The 20275-nt window shown below is 46.5% G+C and overlaps 1 protein-coding gene across 1 annotated transcript in view; it reads right to left on the bottom strand.

Moving 5' to 3' along the window:
* Positions 1 to 20275, bottom strand: part of LOC130342325 (cytochrome P450 2C8-like) — a gene marked incomplete at its 5' end in the record, with an annotated part of 86407 nt that overhangs the window by 27759 nt on the left and 38373 nt on the right. Inside the window, 5 exons of the mRNA XM_056554273.1 lie at positions 4705 to 4892; positions 6229 to 6370; positions 7859 to 8032; positions 13609 to 13769; positions 18707 to 18856. Of these exons, the coding sequence (XP_056410248.1) occupies positions 4705 to 4892; positions 6229 to 6370; positions 7859 to 8032; positions 13609 to 13769; positions 18707 to 18856 (815 nt within the window). The remainder of the gene's footprint in view (positions 1 to 4704; positions 4893 to 6228; positions 6371 to 7858; positions 8033 to 13608; positions 13770 to 18706; positions 18857 to 20275) is intronic.

Below are 20275 nucleotides of genomic sequence, written 5' to 3'. Positions count from 1 at the left end.
TCTGTACCAGTCTAATGGGGGGTCTATATCTGTACCAGTCTAATGGGGGGGGGGGGGGGTCTATATCTGTACCAGTCTAATGAGGGGGTCTATCTGTAACAGTCTAATGGGGGGTCTGTATCCGTACCAGTCTAATGGGGGATGTCTATATCTGTACCAGTCTAATGGGGGATGTCTATATCTGTACCAGTCTAATGGGGGGTCTATATCTGTACCAGCCTAATGGGGGGTCTATATCCGTACCAGTCTAATGGGGGATGTCTATATCTGTACCAGTCTAATGGGGGGTCTATATCTGTACCAGTATAATGGGGAATGTCTATATCTGTACCAGTATAATGGGGGGGTCTATATCTGTACCAATCTAATGGGGGGGGGTCTATATCTGTACCAGTCTAATGGGGGGGGGGTCTATATCTGTACCAGTATAATGGGAAATGTCTATATCTGTACCAGTCTAATGAGGGGGTCTATCTGTAACAGTCTAATGGGGGGTCTGTATCCGTACCAGTCTAATGGGGGATGTCTATATCTGTACCAGTCTAATGGGGGATGTCTATATCTGTACCAGTCTAATGGGGGGTCTATATCTGTACCAGCCTAATGGGGGGTCTATATCTGTACCAGTCTAATGGGGGGATCTATATCTGTACCAGTCTAATGGGGGGATCTATATCTGTACCAGCCTAATGGGGGGTCTATATCCGTACCAGTCTAATGGGAGGGGTCTATATCTGTACCAGTCTAATGGGGGATGTCTATATCTGTACCAGTCTAATGGGGGATGTCTATATCTGTACCAGTCTAATGGGGGGGTCTATATCTGTACCAATCTAATGGGGGGGGGGTCTATATCTGTACCAGTCTAATGGGGGGGGGGGTCTATATCTGTACCAGTATAATGGGGAATGTCTATATCTGTACCAGTATAATGGGGAATGTCTATATCTGTACCAGTGTTACGCCGAGCGCTCCGGGTCCCCGATTCTCCCCGGAGCGCTCACAGCGTTCTTCTGTTCGCAGCGCCCCAGTCAGACCTGCTGACCGGGTGCGCTGCGATAATGTCCCCAGCCGGGATGCGATTCGCGATGCGGGACGCGCCCGCTCGTGATGCGCATCCCGACCCGCTTACCAGACTCATTCCCCATCTGTGCTGTCCCGGCGCACGCGGCCGGTGCGCCACTGATTGGCGCATGAGGTTTTATCAGTACCTTCCCCTGTGCATTTCCCTATTTATACCTCACTTCCCCTGCACTCCCTCGCCGGATCTTGTTGCCATTGTGCCAGTGAAAGCGTTTCCTTGTTTGTTCCTAGCCTGTGTTCCAGACCTCCTGCCGTTGCCCCTGACTACGATCCTTGCTGCCTGCCCCAACCTTCTGCTACGTCCGACCTTGCTCTTGTCTACTCCCTTGTACCGCGCTTATCTCAGCAGTCAGAGAGGTTGAGCCGTTGCCGGTGGATACGACCTGGTTGCTACCGCCGCTGCAAGACCATCCCGCTTTGCGGCGGGCTCTGGTGAATACCAGTAGCAACTTAGAACCGGTCCACCGACACGGTCCACGCCAATCCCTCTCTGACACAGAGGATCCACCTCCAGCCAGCCGAATCGTGACAACCAGTCTAATGGGGGGGTCTATATCTGTACCAGTCTAATGGGGGTCTATATCTGTACCAGTGTAATGGGGGGATCTATATCTGTACCAGTCTAATGGGGGATCTATATCTGTACCAGTCTAATGGGGGATGTCTACATCTGTACCAGTCTAATGGGGGGGGGGGTCTATATCTGTACCAGTCTAATGGGGGGGTCTATATCTGTACCAGTCTAATGGGGGATGTCTATATCTGTACCAGTCTAATGGGGGTCTATATCTGTACCAGTCTAATGGGGGATGTCTATATCTGTACCAGTCTAATGGGGGGGGGGGATGTCTATATCTGTACCTGTCTAATGGGGATGTCTATATCTGTACCAGTATAATGGGGGGTCTATAGCTGTACCAGTCTAATGGGGGGTCTATATCTGTACCAGTCTAATGGGGGGGGAGGGGGGATGTCTATATCTATACCTGTCTAATGGGGGATTTCTATATCTGTACCAGTCTAATGGGGGGGGGGGAGATGTCTATATCTGTACCTGTCTAATGGGGGATGTCTATATCTGTACCAGTATAATGGGGGGTCTATATCTGTACCAGTCTAATGGGGGGGGGGGTCTATATCTGTACCAGTCTAATGGGGGGTCTATATCTGTACCAGTCTAATGGGGGGGTCTATATCTGTACCAGTCTAATGGGGGGGGTCTATATCTGTACCAGTCTAATGGGGGGATCTATATCTGTACCAGTGTAATGGGGGATGTCTATATCTGTACCAGTCTAATGGGGGATCTATATCTGTACCAGTCTAATGGGGGGGGGGTCTATATCTGTACCAGTCTAATGGGGGGGGGGGTCTATATCTGTACCAGTCTAATGGGGGATCTATATCTGTACCAGTGTAATGGGGGATGTCTATATCTGTACCAGTCTAATGGGGGATGCCTATATCTGTACCAGTCTAATGGGGGGTGGTCTATATCTGTTCCAGTCTAATGGGGGATGTCTATATCTGTACCAGTATAATGGGGGATCTATATCTGTACCAGTCTAATGGGTGGGTCTATATCTGTACCAGTCTAATGGGGGGGTCTATATCTGTACCAGTCCAATGGGGGAGTCTATATCTGTACCAGTCTAATGGGGGATCTATATCTGTACCAGTGTAATGGGGATGTCTATATCTGTACCAGTCTAATGGGGGATGTCTATATCTGTACCAGTCTAATGGGGGATGTCTATATCTGTACCAGTCTAATGGGGGATGTCTATATCTGTACCAGTATAATGGGGATGTCTATATCTGCACCAGTCTAATGGGGGATCTATATCTGTACCAGTGTAATGGGGATGTCTATATCTGTACCAGTCTAATGGGGGATGTCTATATCTGTACCAGTCTAATGGGGGATGTCTATATCTGTACCAGTCTAATGAGGGGTGTCTATATCTGTACCAGTATAATGGGGATGTCTATATCTGCACCAGTCTAATGGGGGATGTCTATATCTGTACCAGTATAATGGGGATGTCTATATCTGTACCAGTCTAATGGGTGGGTCTATATCTGTACCAGTCTAATCGGGGGGGGTCTATATCTGTACCAGTCTAATGGGGGATCTATATCTGTACCAGTGTAATGAGGATGTCTATATCTGTACCAGTAAAATGGGGATGTCTATATCTGTACCAGTCTAATGGGTGGGTCTATATCTGTACCAGTCTAATCGGGGGGTCTATATCTGTACCAGTCTAATGGGGGATCTATATCTGTACCAGTGTAATGGGGATGTCTATATCTGTACAAGTCTAATGGGGGATGTCTATATCTGTACCAGTCTAATGGGGGATGTCTATATCTGTACCAGTCTAATGGGGGATGTCTATATCTGTACCAGTATAATGGGGATGTCTATATCTGCACCAGTCTAATGGGGGATGTCTATATCTGTACCAGTCCAATGGGGGAGTCTATATCTGTACCAGTCTAATGGGTGGTCTATATCTGTACCAGTCTAATGGGGATGTCTATATCTGTACCAGTCTAATGGGGATGTCTATATCTGTACCAGTCTAATGGGGGATGTCTATATCTGTACCAGTCTAATGGGGGGGGGGGGGGTCTATATGTGTACAAGTCTAATGGGGGGGTCTATATCTGTACCAATCTAATGGGGGGTCTATACCTGTACCAGTTTAATGAGGGATGTCTATATCTGTAACAGTCTAATGGGGTATCTATATCTATGCCAGTCTAATGGGGGATGTCTATATCTGTACCAGTCTAATGGGGGGGGGGGGGTCTATATCTGTACCTGTCTAATGGGGGGGGTCTATATCTGTACCTGTCTAATGGGGGGGGTGTCTATATCTGTACCTGTCTAATGGGGGGGGGTCTATATCTGTACCTGTCTAATGGGGGGGGGTGTCTATATCTGTACCAGTCTATGGGGGGGGGGGGTCTATATCTGTACCTGTCTAATGGGGGGGGGTCTATATCTGTACCTGTCTAATGGGGGGGGGTCTATATCTGTACCTGTATAATGGGGGGGGGTCTATATCTGTACCTGTCTAATGGGGGGGGGTCTATATCTGTACCAGTCTGGATACTGATACATTGTAACAATCCCTCAGCTCTGTGAGCTCCACCAGGTGAGGACGTGTTTGTTGACATTCTTGTCTATTTTTTGCCCCCTACATGTTATTTCCTTATGGGATTATATTTCACTGGGGGGTCTCAATCTGATTGGTCTTCTTACATGTCTTGTCCGTCTTTGGTCCATAAAGTGACCTTATAGCCCAATAAAGGTGCCCAATGCCCATACATCTTATACTAAAGTCTGACTAACCCACCACTGCCAATGACTATGGGGTCCTCCCAACTCTCCACCTACAGATGATGTCGGTGAAGAGAAGGGTCGGACATCTTAAATTTTCCTCATCAGACCCTTTTGATCTTGGAAGGATGAGCCAGGACTGTCTGGCTGTGGCTCCCCCTTCCCCTCCTCATATCCCCTATCTTAAAGATTTGTAGGGGTGGAGTATCCCTTTAACTGGGATGCAGAATGAGTTCAAGAAAAGACTGATTGCAGAGAAGGTCCTGTACCTTGGGGATGGTGAATCCTCGGAATTGAGTGTCCTTGGTCACGGCATGGTAGTGAGCCACTGGGGCCAGGTCCAGGACCCTCTGTACCTCATGGACAACAGCGTTGGTATACGGCAGCTGTGCCCGGTCCATGATCCCAGGAGAACGTTGGGGCCCAATGACCTCATCTATCTCCTCCTGGACTTTAGCTGAAATAAGAAAATAAGATTCTAGAGACGCATCGACCATGATTTATAGAAGACGTCATGGAGAGTGGAGACCACAAGGGGCCACAACCACCAGGACTCCTCCAGGATTTGGATCCAATTCCCTCTAGGAGCTTTAGCAGCCATTATACTGTAGGAAAGTCTCTGATTGGGCGTCTGTAGTGATACTAAGGGACACAGTCCACTACGGCGCCCTCTACTGGGGATGGGCTACACAGCTTGGCTCACTGTGGAGAGTGTAGAAGATTTTACTCATGGTTTGCTGCATTACAGTTCCCTATCCCAGGGTGTAAGGTAAAAAGGTTGTGACGTGTAAGCCACGCAGCACTGACTAGTCAGAAGACCACAAAAAGTCAAGTGCTGTCAGAATGGCCCTTGTTCAAGAGTTCTTCTGCTTCCACTGGACTGTTAGTGGGGCTCCGACTGGAGCCTATACCATGTGATTTCCACACCATGACCTTTCCTGCCTTACACCCTGTGATGGGGAATCATAGCACAACTAACTGAGGGAAACAAAGTATTTACCGCACTGGCTTTATTTGTCTGTATTCAAAAGCAACATCTAAAATGTCTCCAGAGTCCCTAGAGTCTTACTCCATTACCCCAACCAAGAAGGCTACTAAGGAGATTGTTAACCCCTTCTCTTACCCTAAGCCCAGTCCGTGTACCCTGTACTGTAAGAGACTGTATCCTGTACTGTAAGAGACTGTATCCTGTACTGTAAGAGACTGTACCCTGTACTGTAAGAGACTGTATCATGTACTGTAAGAGACTGTATCCTGTATTGGCCACACAGAGGATAGTTTTTTTCCCCGTTTATAGCAGTTTCTGTTTGGATTAATTTGCACCTTACATCATAGGCACACCAGACACTGCTACAATAGGGTGCCCGAGGGTCACCAGCACACCAGACACTGCTAAAATAGGCTGTCAGGGGTCACCAGCACCCAGACACTGCCACAATAGGGTGTCGGGGGTCACCAGCATACCAGACACTGCCACCATAGGGTGACCAGCACCCAGACACTGCCACAATAGGGTCTTGGGGGTCACCAGCAACAGACACTGCCACAATAGGGTGCCGGGGGGTCACCAGCACCCAGACACTGCCACAATAGGGTGCCTGGGGGTGAAGAACTACCCTCATAGTGCAGACCCCTATTATAAAATTTTAGGGTCCACTCAGGCATTCAAGCCACAATAGACTGGTATTGTTGTACTACTACTCCCAGCTGTCCTGCACTACTCCCTTCCTCCCTGTGGGCACTACAAATATACACAACTTCTTCACACATTAGATATACAGTGACCTCCTTACCCTGTATATCGGGGTAATTGCTAATTAAAAACAATGCAAAATTAAGAGTTGAGGTGGTGGTCTCGGTTCCAGCGGCGAGGAGAGCGATAAGGGTCATCAGGAGGCTGGTGTCTGAGAAATTACTGCCTGCGATGGTCTCCTCCTGCAAAATAAAAGAGGTCATTCCGGGGAAGGTCATAGGCTGGGGCAGAATCCTCTACTGCTCTGTTACACCTGAAGACCTAGTCCACTCTGCTACACCAGAAACACTGTACATAGTCCACTCTGCTACACCAGAAACACTGTACATATTCCACTCTGTAACACCAGAAACACTGTACATAGTCCACTATTCCACAACAGAAACACTGTCCATAGTTCAGTCTGCTATACAAAAAAAAGCACATAGTCCACTCTGCTACACCAGATAAACACAGCACATAGTTCATTTTGCTGCACCAAAAACACTGTACATAGTCCAGTCTGCTATACCAGAAACACAGCACATAGTCTACTGTGCTACACATACATAGTCCAACAACTTACAAATCCCAGCACTGTCAGATACCATAATAGAAACACCTACAAAACTGACAATCCATAGTACAAAAAGGCTTTATTGAACATCAAAAAATACAAAAAAGTTTACAAAATAACTCACAAGGACCCACCTCTAAAAACTACCAACCCTTAAAATACATAAACCCCAAAACACTCACAGGGATACCCCCAAAGGAGAACCGGAAAGGTCCTCATTATGCTACTATACCGAGTATAACAATAGCAGTGCTATTCACCTGATTGAGACATCCGGGGTCCTGGTGTACCCTGTCTCGCTCCTACATGTGTTTCGAGAAGTCTCTTTCTCAAGAGGCTTCAAGGAAGAGTCTCCTGAGGATGAGACTTTTCGAAACACATGTAGGGGCAGACAGGGTACACCACATACATAGTCCAATCTGCTACACCAGAAAAACAGCACATAATCCACTCTGCTACACAAGAGAAACACTGTACATAGTCCAATCTGCTACACAGCACATAATCCACTCTGCCACACAAGAGAAACACTATACATAGTCCACTCTGGTACATCAGAAACACTGTACATAGTCCAATCTGCTACACAGCACATAATCCACTCTGCTACACAAGAGAAACACTATACATAGTCCACTCTGCTACACCAGAAACACAGCACATAATCCATTCTGCTACACAAAAAACACTGTACATAGTCCACTCTACAACACCAGAAACACTGCACATAGTCCACTCTGCTACACCAGAAACACTGTACCTAGTGGCTGTGTGTGCACAGATTTCTTGCATATTATACTTGTGCACATTTTCACGTAAATAAATCCTTCCCAATAAAGTCATAACAAATACATAGGAAAAACTGATACAAAAAATCTCTTTGTTTACATTTCATTCAAGTTCCCAAAAAGAGAAACGCAACCGCAATACACCCACTAACATCTTTAAAAGGGTAGGTTCTTAATCATTGCTTACTATAGCTGCCAGTGATGTCATACAGGGGGCGGGGCTATGACAACCTCTCAGTGAAGTCGGCAGCTCTGCTACAATACAATTAGGCTACATTAAAAGACTTGGCTCTACATTTACGCTCTCAGCTCTGCTACATCTTTACCTGTTTTATCTTTATCAGGAAGTAGTCAATGAAGTCGCGGGGAGCGGTCGGATTTAGACTCTTTTTATGCTGCTCGATGTATTTTTTGACGAATGAGATCAGCTGGGAACTTTCCTTGAAGATTTTCTCCTTCAGAATTGGAACGCTCAGTAGAACTGGGAAAGTGTTTCCAAGCTGTCCGAGAAAAACAAAAGAAAATGTCAGATTCTCTATATGAGACGGACACAATGTATCAAGAGGGTAATGAGAGACTAATGGTACACGTCAAATATGGAGTCGTTCCCATTGTCTGTCCATAGACATTAAAGGGGTACTCCAATGGAAAACTTTTTTTTTTTTAATCAACTGGTGCCAGAAAGTTAAACAGATTTGTACATTACTTCAATTAAAAAATCTTAATCCTTCCAGTACTTCTTAGCTGCTGAATACTACACAGGAAATTATTTTCTTTTTGGAACACAGAGCTCTCTGCTGACATCAAGACCACAGTGCTCTCTGCTAAAACCTCTGTCCATTTTAAGAACTGTCCATAGAAAACATATGCTGCTCTGGACAGTTCCTAAAATGGACAGAGATGTCAGCAGAGAGCACTGTGCTCGTGATGTCAGCAGAGAGCTCTGTGTTCCAAAAAAAAATAATTTCCTGTGTAGTATTCAGCAGCTAAGAAGTACTGGAAGGATTAAGATTTTTTAATTGAAATAATTTACAAATCTGTTTAACTTTCTGGTACCAGTTGATTGAAAAGAAAAAGTTTTCCACCGGAGTACCCCTTTAATATGGAGTCACTCCCGTTCTCTGTCCATAGACATTAATATGGAGTCACTCCCGTTTTCTGTCCATAGACATTAATATGGAGTTGCTCCTGTTCTCTGTCCATAGACATTAATATGGAGTCGCTCCTGTTCTCTGTCCATAGACATTAATATGGAGTCGCTCCTATTCTCTGTCCATAGACATTAATATGGAGTCACTCCCGTTCTCTGTCCATAGACATTAATATGGAATTGCTCCTGTTCTCTGTCCATAGACGTTAATATGGAGTCGCTCCTGTTCTCTGTCCATAGACATTAATATAGAGTCACTCCCGTTCTCTGTCCATAGACATTAATATGGAGTTGCTCCTGTTCTCTGTCCATAGACATTAATATGGAGTTGCTCCTGTTCTCTGTCCATAGACATTAATATGGAGTCGCTCCTGTTCTCTGTCCATAGACAGTAATATGGAGTCGCTCCTGTTCTCTGTCCATAGACATTAATATGGAGTCGCTCCTGTTCTCTGTCCATAGACATTAATATAGAGTCACTCCCGTTCTCTGTCCATAGACATTAATATGGAGTTGCTCCTGTTCTCTGTCCATAGACGTTAATATGGAGTCGCTCCAGTTCTCTGTCCATAGACATTAATATGGAGTCGCTCATGTTCTCTGTCCATAGACATTAATATGGAGTCGCTCCTGTTCTCTGTCCATAGACATTAATATGGAGTCGCTCATGTTCTCTGTCCATAGACATTAATATGGAGTCGCTCCTGTTCTCTGTCCATAGACATTAATATGGAGTCGCTCCTGTTCTCTGTCCATAGACATTAATATGGAGTTGCTCCTGTTCTCTGTCCATAGACATTAATATTGAGTCGCTCCTGTTCTCTGTCCATAGACATTAATATGGAGTCACTCCCGTTCTCTGTCCATAGACATTAATATGGAGTTGCTCCTGTTCTCTGTCCATAGACGTTAATATGGAGTCGCTCCAGTTCTCTGTCCATAGACATTAATATGGAGTCGCTCATGTTCTCTGTCCATAGACATTAATATGGAGTCGCTCATGTTCTCTGTCCATAGACATTAATATGGAGTCGCTCCTGTTCTCTGTCCATAGACATTAATATGGAGTCGCTCATGTTCTCTGTCCATAGACATTAATATGGAGTCGCTCCTGTTCTCTGTCCATAGACATTAATATGGAGTCGCTCCTGTTCTCTGTCCATAGACATTAATATGGAGTTGCTCCTGTTCTCTGTCCATAGACATTAATATGGAGTCGCTCCTGTTCTCTGTCCATAGACATTAATATGGAGTCACTCCCGTTCTCTGTCCATAGACATTAATATGGAGTCACTCCTGTTCTCTGTCCATAGACATTAATATGGAGTTGCTCCTTCTCTGTCCATAGACGTTAATATGGAGTCGCTCATGTTCTCTGTCCATAGACATTAATATGGAGTCGCTCCTGTTCTCTGTCCATAGACAGTAATATCGCTTGCGTTCTCTTTCCATAGACATTAATATGGAGTCGCTCCTGTTCTCTGTCCATAGACATTAATATGGAGTCGCTCCTGTTCTCTGTCCATAGACATTAATATGGAGTCGCTCCTGTTCTCTGTCCATAGACATTAATATGGAGTCGCTCCTGTTCTCTGTCCATAGATATTAATATGGAGTCGCTCCTGTTCTCTGTCCATAGACATTAATATGGAGTCGCTCCTGTTCTCTGTCCATAGACATTAATATGGAGTCACTCCTGTCACATGTGCTTTACACCGCCTCATCCTGGCATTGTGCTTGGTTGCAGCTGATCGGCCATGAAGTCCCCAGTGGGCACAGGACTTTGTGCTGATTTTGAGGTTTGGTCTCCGCAGTAATGGAGTCAGCAGACTCGGGAGCTCTATAGGAGGACCCGTCCTATCACAGATGTCAGTAAGGCCCCTTTCACTCTACAAAATTACTCCGTTTTAAAGATTCGTACAAAGTTCCGTCTGAAAATCGGCAGTAAAACGGCAGTTACAAAATTCTATGCGGCCGTTAAGAAATCCCATCATAGTCTATGGGATTTTTCTAATAGCCGTTTTAACCCTTTATTAATAACGGACGTTATTTTGTAACGGGCGAATGAACGGGAGAAAGAGTGCATGCACTATTTCTCCCGTTACTATCTTCTGTCAAAAAAGAATGGTCGTTATTAATAACGGGTTAAAACGGCCATTAGAAAAATCCCATAGACTATAATGGGATTTCCTAACGGTCGTATAGGATTTTGTAACAGCCGTTTTACTGGCAATTTTCAGACGGAACTTCGTACGGATCTTTAAAACGGAGTAATTTTGTAGTGTGAAAGAAGCCTAAAGGTGAGGTCATTGGTAGGAGTCGGATTTTATGCACCAATGGGACTGAATAAAGCATCTGAATTGAAAGATTAAGTAGTGAGGCCCAATGATTAAGTGGTGAGGCCCAATGATTAAGTGGTGGGGCACAATGATTAAGTGGTGAGGCCCAATGATTAAGTGGTGGGGCCCAATGATTAAGTGGTGGGGCACAATCATTAAGTGGTGAGGCCCAATGATTAAGTGGTGAGGCCCAATGATTAAGTGGTGAGGCCCAATGATTAAGTGGTGAGGCCCAATGATTAAGTGGTGAGGCCCAATGATTAAGTGGTGAGGCCCAATGATTAAGTGGTGAGGCCCAATGATTAAGTGGTCAGGCCCAATGATTAAGTGGTGAGGCCCAATGATTAAGTGGTGGGGCCCAATGATTAAGTGGTGAGGCCCAATGATTAAGTGGTGAGGCCCAATGATTAAGTGGTGAGGCCCAATGATTAAGTGGTGAGGCCCAATGATTAAGTGGTGAGGCCCAATGATTAAGTGGTGAGGCCCAATGATTAAGTGGTGAGGCCCAATGATTAAGTGGTGAGGCCCAATGATTAGGTGGTGAGGCACAATGATTAAGTGGTGGGGCCCAATGATTAAGTGGTGAGGCCCAATGATTAAGTGGTGAGGCCCAATGATTAAGTGGTGAGGCCCAATGATTAAGTGGTGAGACCCAATGATTAAGTGGTGAGGCCCAATGATTAAGTGGTGAGGCCCAATGATTAAGTGGTGAGGCCCAATGATTAAGTGGTGAGGCCCAATGATTAAGTGGTGAGGCCCAATGATTAAGTGGTGAGGCCCAATGATTAGGTGGTGAGGCACAATGATTAAGTGGTGGGGCCCAATGATTAAGTGGTGAGGCCCAATGATTAAGTGGTGAGGCCCAATGATTAAGTGGTGAGGCCCAATGATTAAGTGGTGAGGCCCAATGATTAAGTGGTGAGGCCCAATGATTAAGTGGTGGGGCCCAATGATTAAGTGGTGAGGCCCAATGATTAAGTGGTGAGGCCCAATCATTAAGTGGTGAGGCCCAATGATTAAGTGGTGGGGCCCAATGAATAAGTGGTGGGGCCCAATGATTAAGAGGTGAGGCCCAATGATTATGTGGTGGGGCCCAATGATTAAGTGGTGGGGCACAATGATTAAGTGGTGAGGCACAATGATTAAGTGGTGAGGCCCAATGATTAAGAGGTGAGGCACAATGATTAAGTGGTGAGGCCCAATGATTAAGTGGTGGGGCCCAATGATGAAGTGGTGGGGCCCAATGATGAAGTGGTGGGGCCCAATGATGAAGTGGTGGGGCCCAATGATGAAGTGGTGGGGCCCAATGATGAAGTGTAATGTATACATGTATACAGCTTCAGGTCCCAGTCATGGTGAGGATGAAGCCTCCATTAATGGGACGTGTAAGGATCGGAATCTGTCAGTGGTGCCGCCCTGTCACTAAATGATCAGATCTCGGCACAGACCGGAGGGATTTCACTGCGGTTTTAGAACAATCTTAACCTATTGAATTAAAGTGGAGGTTCAACCACTAGGACCCCCATGATCATGAGAACACTACAGCTCCATCCATCTGTCTGGGCCTGAGGAGGAGCGCAGCTCTCAGCTCCCCAGCTATCTTCCACAGGCCCATACAATTGGGAGGAGCGTCAGTGTGGTGACCCAGTACAGAATATAGTATAGTGCCCATCCTGTGTGGCAGATGTTGCCTTCAGTGTCCATCTTGGGTCCACACTACTCAATATATTGGTATTTTCTATGTACCTGTTGCTTTAAGACTGTTAAAACTTAGAAATCCTGTTGTTAGGGGAGTGTGTATGAGGTGAACCATGTGACTTATGTGCCCAATGGGAATGCTCTAAATCTGCTCCTTGTATAGTGTAGTAGGAGTTCAGAGGTCAGACTAGTCCAGTTCTGAGGACTAGTGCAGTTTATGCTGAGGTACAGTTTGGAGAAGTCTGAGGAGTCTGTGAGATGATCTGAGGAGGCCTCAAGTCTAATCCTACAACCGCACATCTTCCAGAGAATGACCTCAGTACCCAGGTGAATGTCAAGCCTTGCGGTAAGCGCTAAAGTCTCTGGGATTCAAGTCAGTCATACAAGTCACTAAAGTCAAGCGTGGGTTGCCACACAGCAAGTCAGTCATACACAGCACAATCAACTATAAGTCCCAGCAAGCCGATAAGCTTCCAATGTTCACCCTGCTCCTCTCTTTATACCAATCTGAGCTGTAACAGATTTTATCATCTATCCTGCCTCAGTAAAGTAACTTTTTCCGTAACCTTGCATCGGTGGGCCGTGCCTGGCCCAGGAGAAACTGTCTCAACCTCGGGTGGTGTATAAGTCAACCACGCCCTGGCGTCACGAAAAGGTTAATTGCACATTATCCTCACCCGACACCACATCAGCAAATATGTCCATCCACCACTCACCTATCAGATTGGGTACTCGGGAATCCCTGCGCCCATCCTCATTGGGGTTCCCCCAACGGTGAGACATTTATCTCCTATCCTGCAGATACCTGATGTTCGTTCCTTATGGGAGAAACCCTACATGGTAATTTTCTACATTTCCATATATGTGGGATAAACCAAGTCCCGTTTACCTCATGTAGGGGGGAGTGCGTGTTGAAGATGAATTTCCTCGTGGTTATGATCAGTTCCTGTAATTTTGGGTCTTTATAGTCGAAGTGTTCGCCCAGCAGAGCGTAACTGGTGATGTTCCCCACCGCGCAGCCCAGCAGGTTCAGAGGATTGAAAGGTTTTCCTGAGAAAATAAAGAAAATGATACAATGATCCCTGCATTAGGAACATCTAGGTCGGCCCACCATCTTGGTTCCATCATAGCATCAGATTCCACAAGGTTGTGAACATTCTCCATCCACCCATGCCAGCTGCAGCAGATCCCAAACATGTCCCACTGGGGTCACAGTCCAGTGAGATTGGGGCCAAGACAAGGAGGGAATTCTTTTAGTGTTGAGCGTGAATATTCGAAATGCAATTTTTTAACACAAATATCGGCATTTTGCGAATATTTAGAATATAGCGATATATGTTCATAATGACGAATATTCCTTTTTTAAATGCAAATTGTTTATGCAAATTTTTATGCAAATTGATGCGAATATCGACACTTCCAGACTGGACACTGATCCCTCCCTTCTTATAGGTGAAAGATATAATTGCGCGTACGCACTATGCGTATTTCATTACGAATTTCCGCAAGAAAAAAATAAAAAGAACGAACATAGCAAATATGCGAAGTTCGCGAACAGAACATAGGACGAATATTCGTCTGTATTTTCGCTAAATATCGCGAATTCGAATATGGTCATCACTTCATTCATTGTCATGTTCCTTCAAACACTCCCTAGAGATCCGAGCCCTAGGACATGGAGCATTGTCCTGCTGAAAGATGGCAGGTCCCTATAGTAGTCATAGGGTTGCCACCTGGCCGGTATTTTACCAGCACAACAGGGATTTTGGCCACCATGGCGGTATTTATCGAAATAATACTCCAACTCCCGGAATGTTGCAGCATATTTTATACCAGTGTTTTCCAACCAGAGAGCCTCCAGCTGTTGCAAAACTAAAACTCCCAGCATGCCCGGACAGCCGTTAGCTGTCCGGGCATGCTGGGAGTTGTAGTTCTGCAACAGCTGGAGGCACCCATGGTTGGGAAACACTGACCTGTACTATATACAAACTACTGGGATGTGCACAGGTTGACTAGAAAGGGGGCTTGAGCCGCTGCCCTTTTGATATTCCCCATAAATGTGCCCTGGGCAGTCTGGCAATATTATGTGGACATTTATAAAAATAATTATGGGAAGTGCCCTTTTTTCAGTTCAGCCACTGCCCCCCAAAATGTCTGCGCATGTCCCTGTACTACTATATAGTCCAACATGCTGGGAGTTGTAGTTCTTATTTTGAGCAGCTGCTGAGCCTCAGGCAGTATCAGGGCATGCTGGGAGTTGCAGTTCAACTCCCGAATAAAAAAATAAAAATAAATGGTTCAGTTAAAGGGGTACTCCGATGGAAAACTTTTTCATTTTTTAATTTTTTTTTAAATCAACTGGTGCCAGAAAGTTAAACAGATTTGTAAATGATAAATGCATGGTGAGTCTCGTGCGCGCTGATGTCGTGCCGGTCTCGTGCGCGCTGATGTCGTGCCGGTCTCGTGCGTGCTGATGTCGTGCCGGTCTCGTGCGTGCTGATGTCGTGCCGGTCTCGTGCGTGCTGATGTCGTGCCGGTCTCGTGCGTGCTGATGTTGTGCCGGTCTCGTGCGTGCTGATGTCGTGCCGGTCTCGTGCGTGCTGATGTCGTGCCGGTCTCGTGCGTGCTGATGTCGTGCCGGTCTCGTGCGTGCTCATGTCGTGCCGGTCTCGTGCGTGCTCATGTCGTGCCGGTCTCGTGCGTGCTGATGTCGTGCCGGTCTCGTGCGTGCTGATGTCGTGCCGGTCTCGTGCGCGCTGATGTCGTGCCGGTCTCGTGCGCGCTGATGTCGTGCCGGTCTCGTGCGCGCTGATGTCGTGCCGGTCTCGTGCGCGCTGATGTCGTGCCGGTCTCGTGCGCGCTGATGTCGTGCCGGTCTCGTGCGTGCTGATGTCGTGCCGGTCTCGTGCGCGCTGATGTCGTGCCGGTCTCGTGCGTGCTGATGTCGAGCCGGTCTCGTGCGTGCTGATGTCGTGCCGGTCTCGTGCGCGCTGATGTCGTGCCGGTCTCGTGCGCGCTGATGTCGTGCCGGTCTCGTGCGCGCTGATGTCGTGCCGGTCTCGTGCGTGCTGATGTCGTGCCGGTCTCGTGCGTGCTGATGTCGTGCCGGTCTCGTGCGTGCTGATGTCGTGCCGGTCTCGTGCGTGCTGATGTCGTGCCGGTCTCGTGCGTGCTGATGTCGTGCCGGTCTCGTGCGTGCTGATGTCGTGCCGGTCTCGTGCGTGCTGATGTCGTGCCGGTCTCGTGCGCGCTGATGTCGTGCCGGTCTCGTGCTCGCTGATGTCGTGCCGGTCTCGTGCGCGCTGATGTCGTGCCGGTCTCGTGCGCGCTGATGTCGTGCCGGTCTCGTGCGCGCTGATGTCGTGCCGGTCTCGTGCGCGCTGATGTCGTGCCGGTCTCGCGCGTGCTGATGTCGTGCCGGTCTCGTGCGTGCTGATGTCGTGCCGATCTCGTGCGTGCTGATGTCGTGCCGGTCTCGTGCGTGCTGACACACGAGACCAGCGTGACATCAGCGGGCTTTTTTGTGAGTTTTGTGAGTTGCTCCAGCGCTTCTCCCGCACATCTAAACGGAGACTTTTAGTGACTGTGCAGGAATCGTTCCTGGAGTACATTGTTTCCATCTGCTGGAGAAGACATTTTATGTGCAATAAACTACATGAAACTTTGTGATATTTTATGATATTTTACCATTACCAACTTTTTATTGTTTATCTTCCGGAGTGGATTGCCGGCACCCACTCTAGGACTACTGTATATTTAGTACTTTAATAAATTTGTTTTATTAACCCTCATTTATCTGAGTATTTTGGCTACCTATAAAACCCGGAATCCCACGTCTTTCTCACACCCACACCTCATTATCTCTTTCCCCTCTCCCATACTTTTACTATCATCCATGCCCTTGAGAACAGCACATCTTCTTTAATCTCAGATTTGTAAATGACTTTTATTAAAAAATCTTAATCCTTCCAGTACTTATTAGCTGCTGAATACTACAGAGGAAATTATTTTCTTTTTGGATCACAGAGCTCTCTGCTGACATCACGAGCACAGTGCTCTCTACTGACATCTCTGTCCATTTTAGGAACTGTCCAGAACAGCATATGTTTGCTATGGGGATTTTCTCCTTCTCTGGACAGTTCTTAAAATGGACAGAGATGTCAGCAGAGAGCACTGTGCTTGTGATGTCAGCAGAGAGCTCTGTGTTCCAAAATGAAAAGAATTTCCTCTGTAGTATTCAGCAGCTAAACAGTACTGCAAGGATTAATATTTTTTAATAGAAGTAATTTACAAATCTGTTTAAGGAGGCATCACAAGGGCAGGGGCTCAGGCCTCCTTTATAGTCTATGTGGGGAGGTCCCTGGTGTGTGATCTTCTATTAGACATCTGTCCTTTGTTGATCCCATCTTAAAGGGGCACTCCACTGGAAAAAAAAAAACATTTTATCAACTTAAGCCAAAAAGTTAAACAGATTTGTAAATTACTTCTATTAAAAAATCTTAATCCTTCCAGTACTTATCTGCTGCTGTATGCTCCACAGGAAGTTCTTATCTTTTTTGAATTTCCTTTCTGTCTGACCACAGTGCTCTCTGCTGACACCTCTGTCCATTTTAGGAACTGTCCAGAGCAGGAAAGGTTTTCTGTGGGGATTTGCTTCTACTCTGGACAGTTCCTAAAATGGACAGAGGTGTCAGCAGAGAGCACTGTGGTCAGACAGGAAGGAAATTCAAAAAAGAAAAGCACTTCCTGTGGATCATAACAGCAGCTGATAAGTACTGGAAGGATAAAAAAAATATAGAAGTAATTTACAAATCTGTTTAACTTTCTGGCACCAGTTGATTTAAAGGGGTACTCCATTGAAAAACAATTTCGTTCAAATCAACTGGTGCCGGAAAGTTAAACAGATTTGTACATTCATTCTGTTAAACAATCTTAATCCTTCCATTACTTATCAGCTGCTGTATAATACAGAGGAAGTTTTTTTCTTTTTAAATTTCCTTTCTGCCTGACCACAACTGCTCTCTGCTGACACCTCTGTCCATTTTAGGAACTGTCTAGAGTCGGAGCAAATCCCCATAGCAAACATATGCTGCTCTGGACAGTTCCTGACATGGACAGAGGTGTCAGCAGAGAGCACTGTGGTCAGACAGAAAGGAAATTCAAAAAGAACTTCCTGTATATTATACAGCAGCTGATAATTATTGGAAGGATTGACATTTTTTCATAGAAGTAATTTACAAATCTGTTTAACTTCCTGGCATCAGAGGATTTAAAAGAAAATGTTTTCCAGTGGAGTACCCCTTTAATATCTTGGGACCATGATTTGGCAACAGCCAATAATGTCAGAAGCTTCAGCGGTACCGGCCCCGCACCTCTGGGCTCTAACAACCTGCCCGAGGCCAAAGACCCTGAAGTGTCCATGTTTACCCTTGCCTTGCTAATGTCGCCTTCTTCTGTGAGGAGGAGAGACTATGGAAGTGCAGCCACCATGTGGTATCGTGTGATTGGTCACAAGATGTCAGGTAAAAAAAAAAAAAAACACAAAAAAATCCTACCATAGATCTACCCCTAGATTCTGTTGGAGCAAGCAGAGGAGGTCGGGGGTCCGGCTCACAAAAATAGACTAAAACTCTGACACGTTTTGAACTAGCTACGAGTTCTTAGTCACGACCTGCCATGATTAAGAACTCGTAGCTAGTTCGAAACACGTCGGTGTTTTGCTTTTAATGTACCTATAGGTTTTTAGTGTTTTTTTTTGCCTTTGTGTCCATATTTTTTTATACATGTGAAGTAAAAGTTATGTTTTAGCCTATTTTTGTGAGCTGGACCCCCGACCTCCTCTGCTTGCTCCATATCATCCGGGATACGGGCCGCACTGTCCGTGCTCCAAGCCTGTCTACAAACGCCGCTGCTCATTGATGTCCGTCACGAGTGGTGAGCTGAACCAGAGATGTCTCCCTCCATACTGACCAGTAGGGGGCGCTCACCTCCGGTCAGGGTCACAGCGCTGATGAGGAGCTCAGATTCTTCTAACACCCGTCTCTCCATAGACGTCTTCCCCATGCCAAAATTCCTCAGGGAGGAGATCGTGAACCGGCGCAGCTGCCGCCATCTCTCTCCATCGATGCTGGGAAAACCTGTAGAGCAGAAGACGATAAATGTTCTTACGGCTTTTTGAAGGCAACGTTATTGAGAAGGACATTAAAGGGGTACTCCGCCCCTAGACATCTGATCCCATACCAAAAGCTGGGGACCCCCGCGATCTTGGCTACGGCAGCCCAGACATCCGGTGCATGGAGGGAACCTCACTTCGTGCTGGATGACTGGCGATGCGGGGCGAGGGCTTGTGACGTCACAGCCACGCCCCCTCAATGCAAGTCTATGGGAGGGGGCGTGACGGCCATCACGCCCCCTCCCATAATCTTGCATTGAGGGGTGTGACCATGACGTCACGAGCCTCCGGCGCTGCACCCCACACTCTAAACGATAGCCGGGTGCAGCAGGGTGATTGCAGGGGTCCCCGGCGGCGGGACCCCCGTGATCAGACATCTTATCTCCTATCCTTTGGATAGAGGATAAGATGTCTAGGGGCGGAGTACCCCTTTATGTAGCTGCACTATCAAGAAATAAAGGGGTGGGGGTATTGACTTAAAGGGGTTGTCCAGTGTAAGAAAAACTCTGCTTCTTTTATTTTTGAAAAAACAGCGCCACCTCTGTCCACTGGTTGTGTGTAGTACTACAGCTCATTCCCATTCCCTTCAATGGAGCTGAGCTGCAAAACCAGACACAACCTGTGGACAAGAGTGGCGCTGTTTTTGCAGCATTTTCTAATACTGGACAACCCCTTCATGAAAGACAAGGTAAATTAAACACCAGAATGTTCTGTCCTGGGGGGCAACATCAGATGGCATAATTTTTGGCCCTTTTCGATCCTTGCTATGGGACCCCCTTTCTTCTGTGTACACCACTGGCCATGGCCTTGTCTGTAATATGACTGCTATTATGGGACCCTGGCCTAAAGGGGTTTTCCCAGCTCGGTACTCGGCTCTCCCCATCTCCCCCAGCCGGATGTGGTCGGGAATACCAAAAGTAGCCAAAGTGGGAGCTGCGTAAATAGAGTAACCAGAGGGGATACAGAGTTTGCGTAACTCCCATTAAAGTCATGGGAAGTGATGCAAATCATGTAACTTCCTAATTAAAGGGGTACTCCGATGGAAAACTTTTTTTTTTTTTAAAGGGGTACTCCGGCCCTAAGACATCTTATCCCCTATCCAAAGGATAGGGGATAAGATGTCTGATCGCGGGGGTGCCGCCACTGAGGACCCCTGCAATTTACATTCGGCACCCACTTCTCTGAGCTGCACGCCGCACTGCCAGCTCACTACTGAGAGAGTAGTGGATGCATGGAATATCCTTCCTGCAGAAGTGGTCGCTGCAAATACAGTGAAGGAGTTTAAACATGCATGGGATAAGCATAAGGCTATCCTTCATATAAGATAGGGATAGGTATAAGGCTATCCTTCATATAAGATAGGGATAGGTATAAGGCTATCCTT

Source organism: Hyla sarda, unplaced genomic scaffold, assembly GCF_029499605.1.
Source record: "Hyla sarda isolate aHylSar1 unplaced genomic scaffold, aHylSar1.hap1 scaffold_648, whole genome shotgun sequence".
Taxonomy (NCBI): Eukaryota; Metazoa; Chordata; class Amphibia; order Anura; family Hylidae; genus Hyla; species Hyla sarda.
This window is presented reverse-complemented; position numbering and strand designations above follow the sequence as displayed.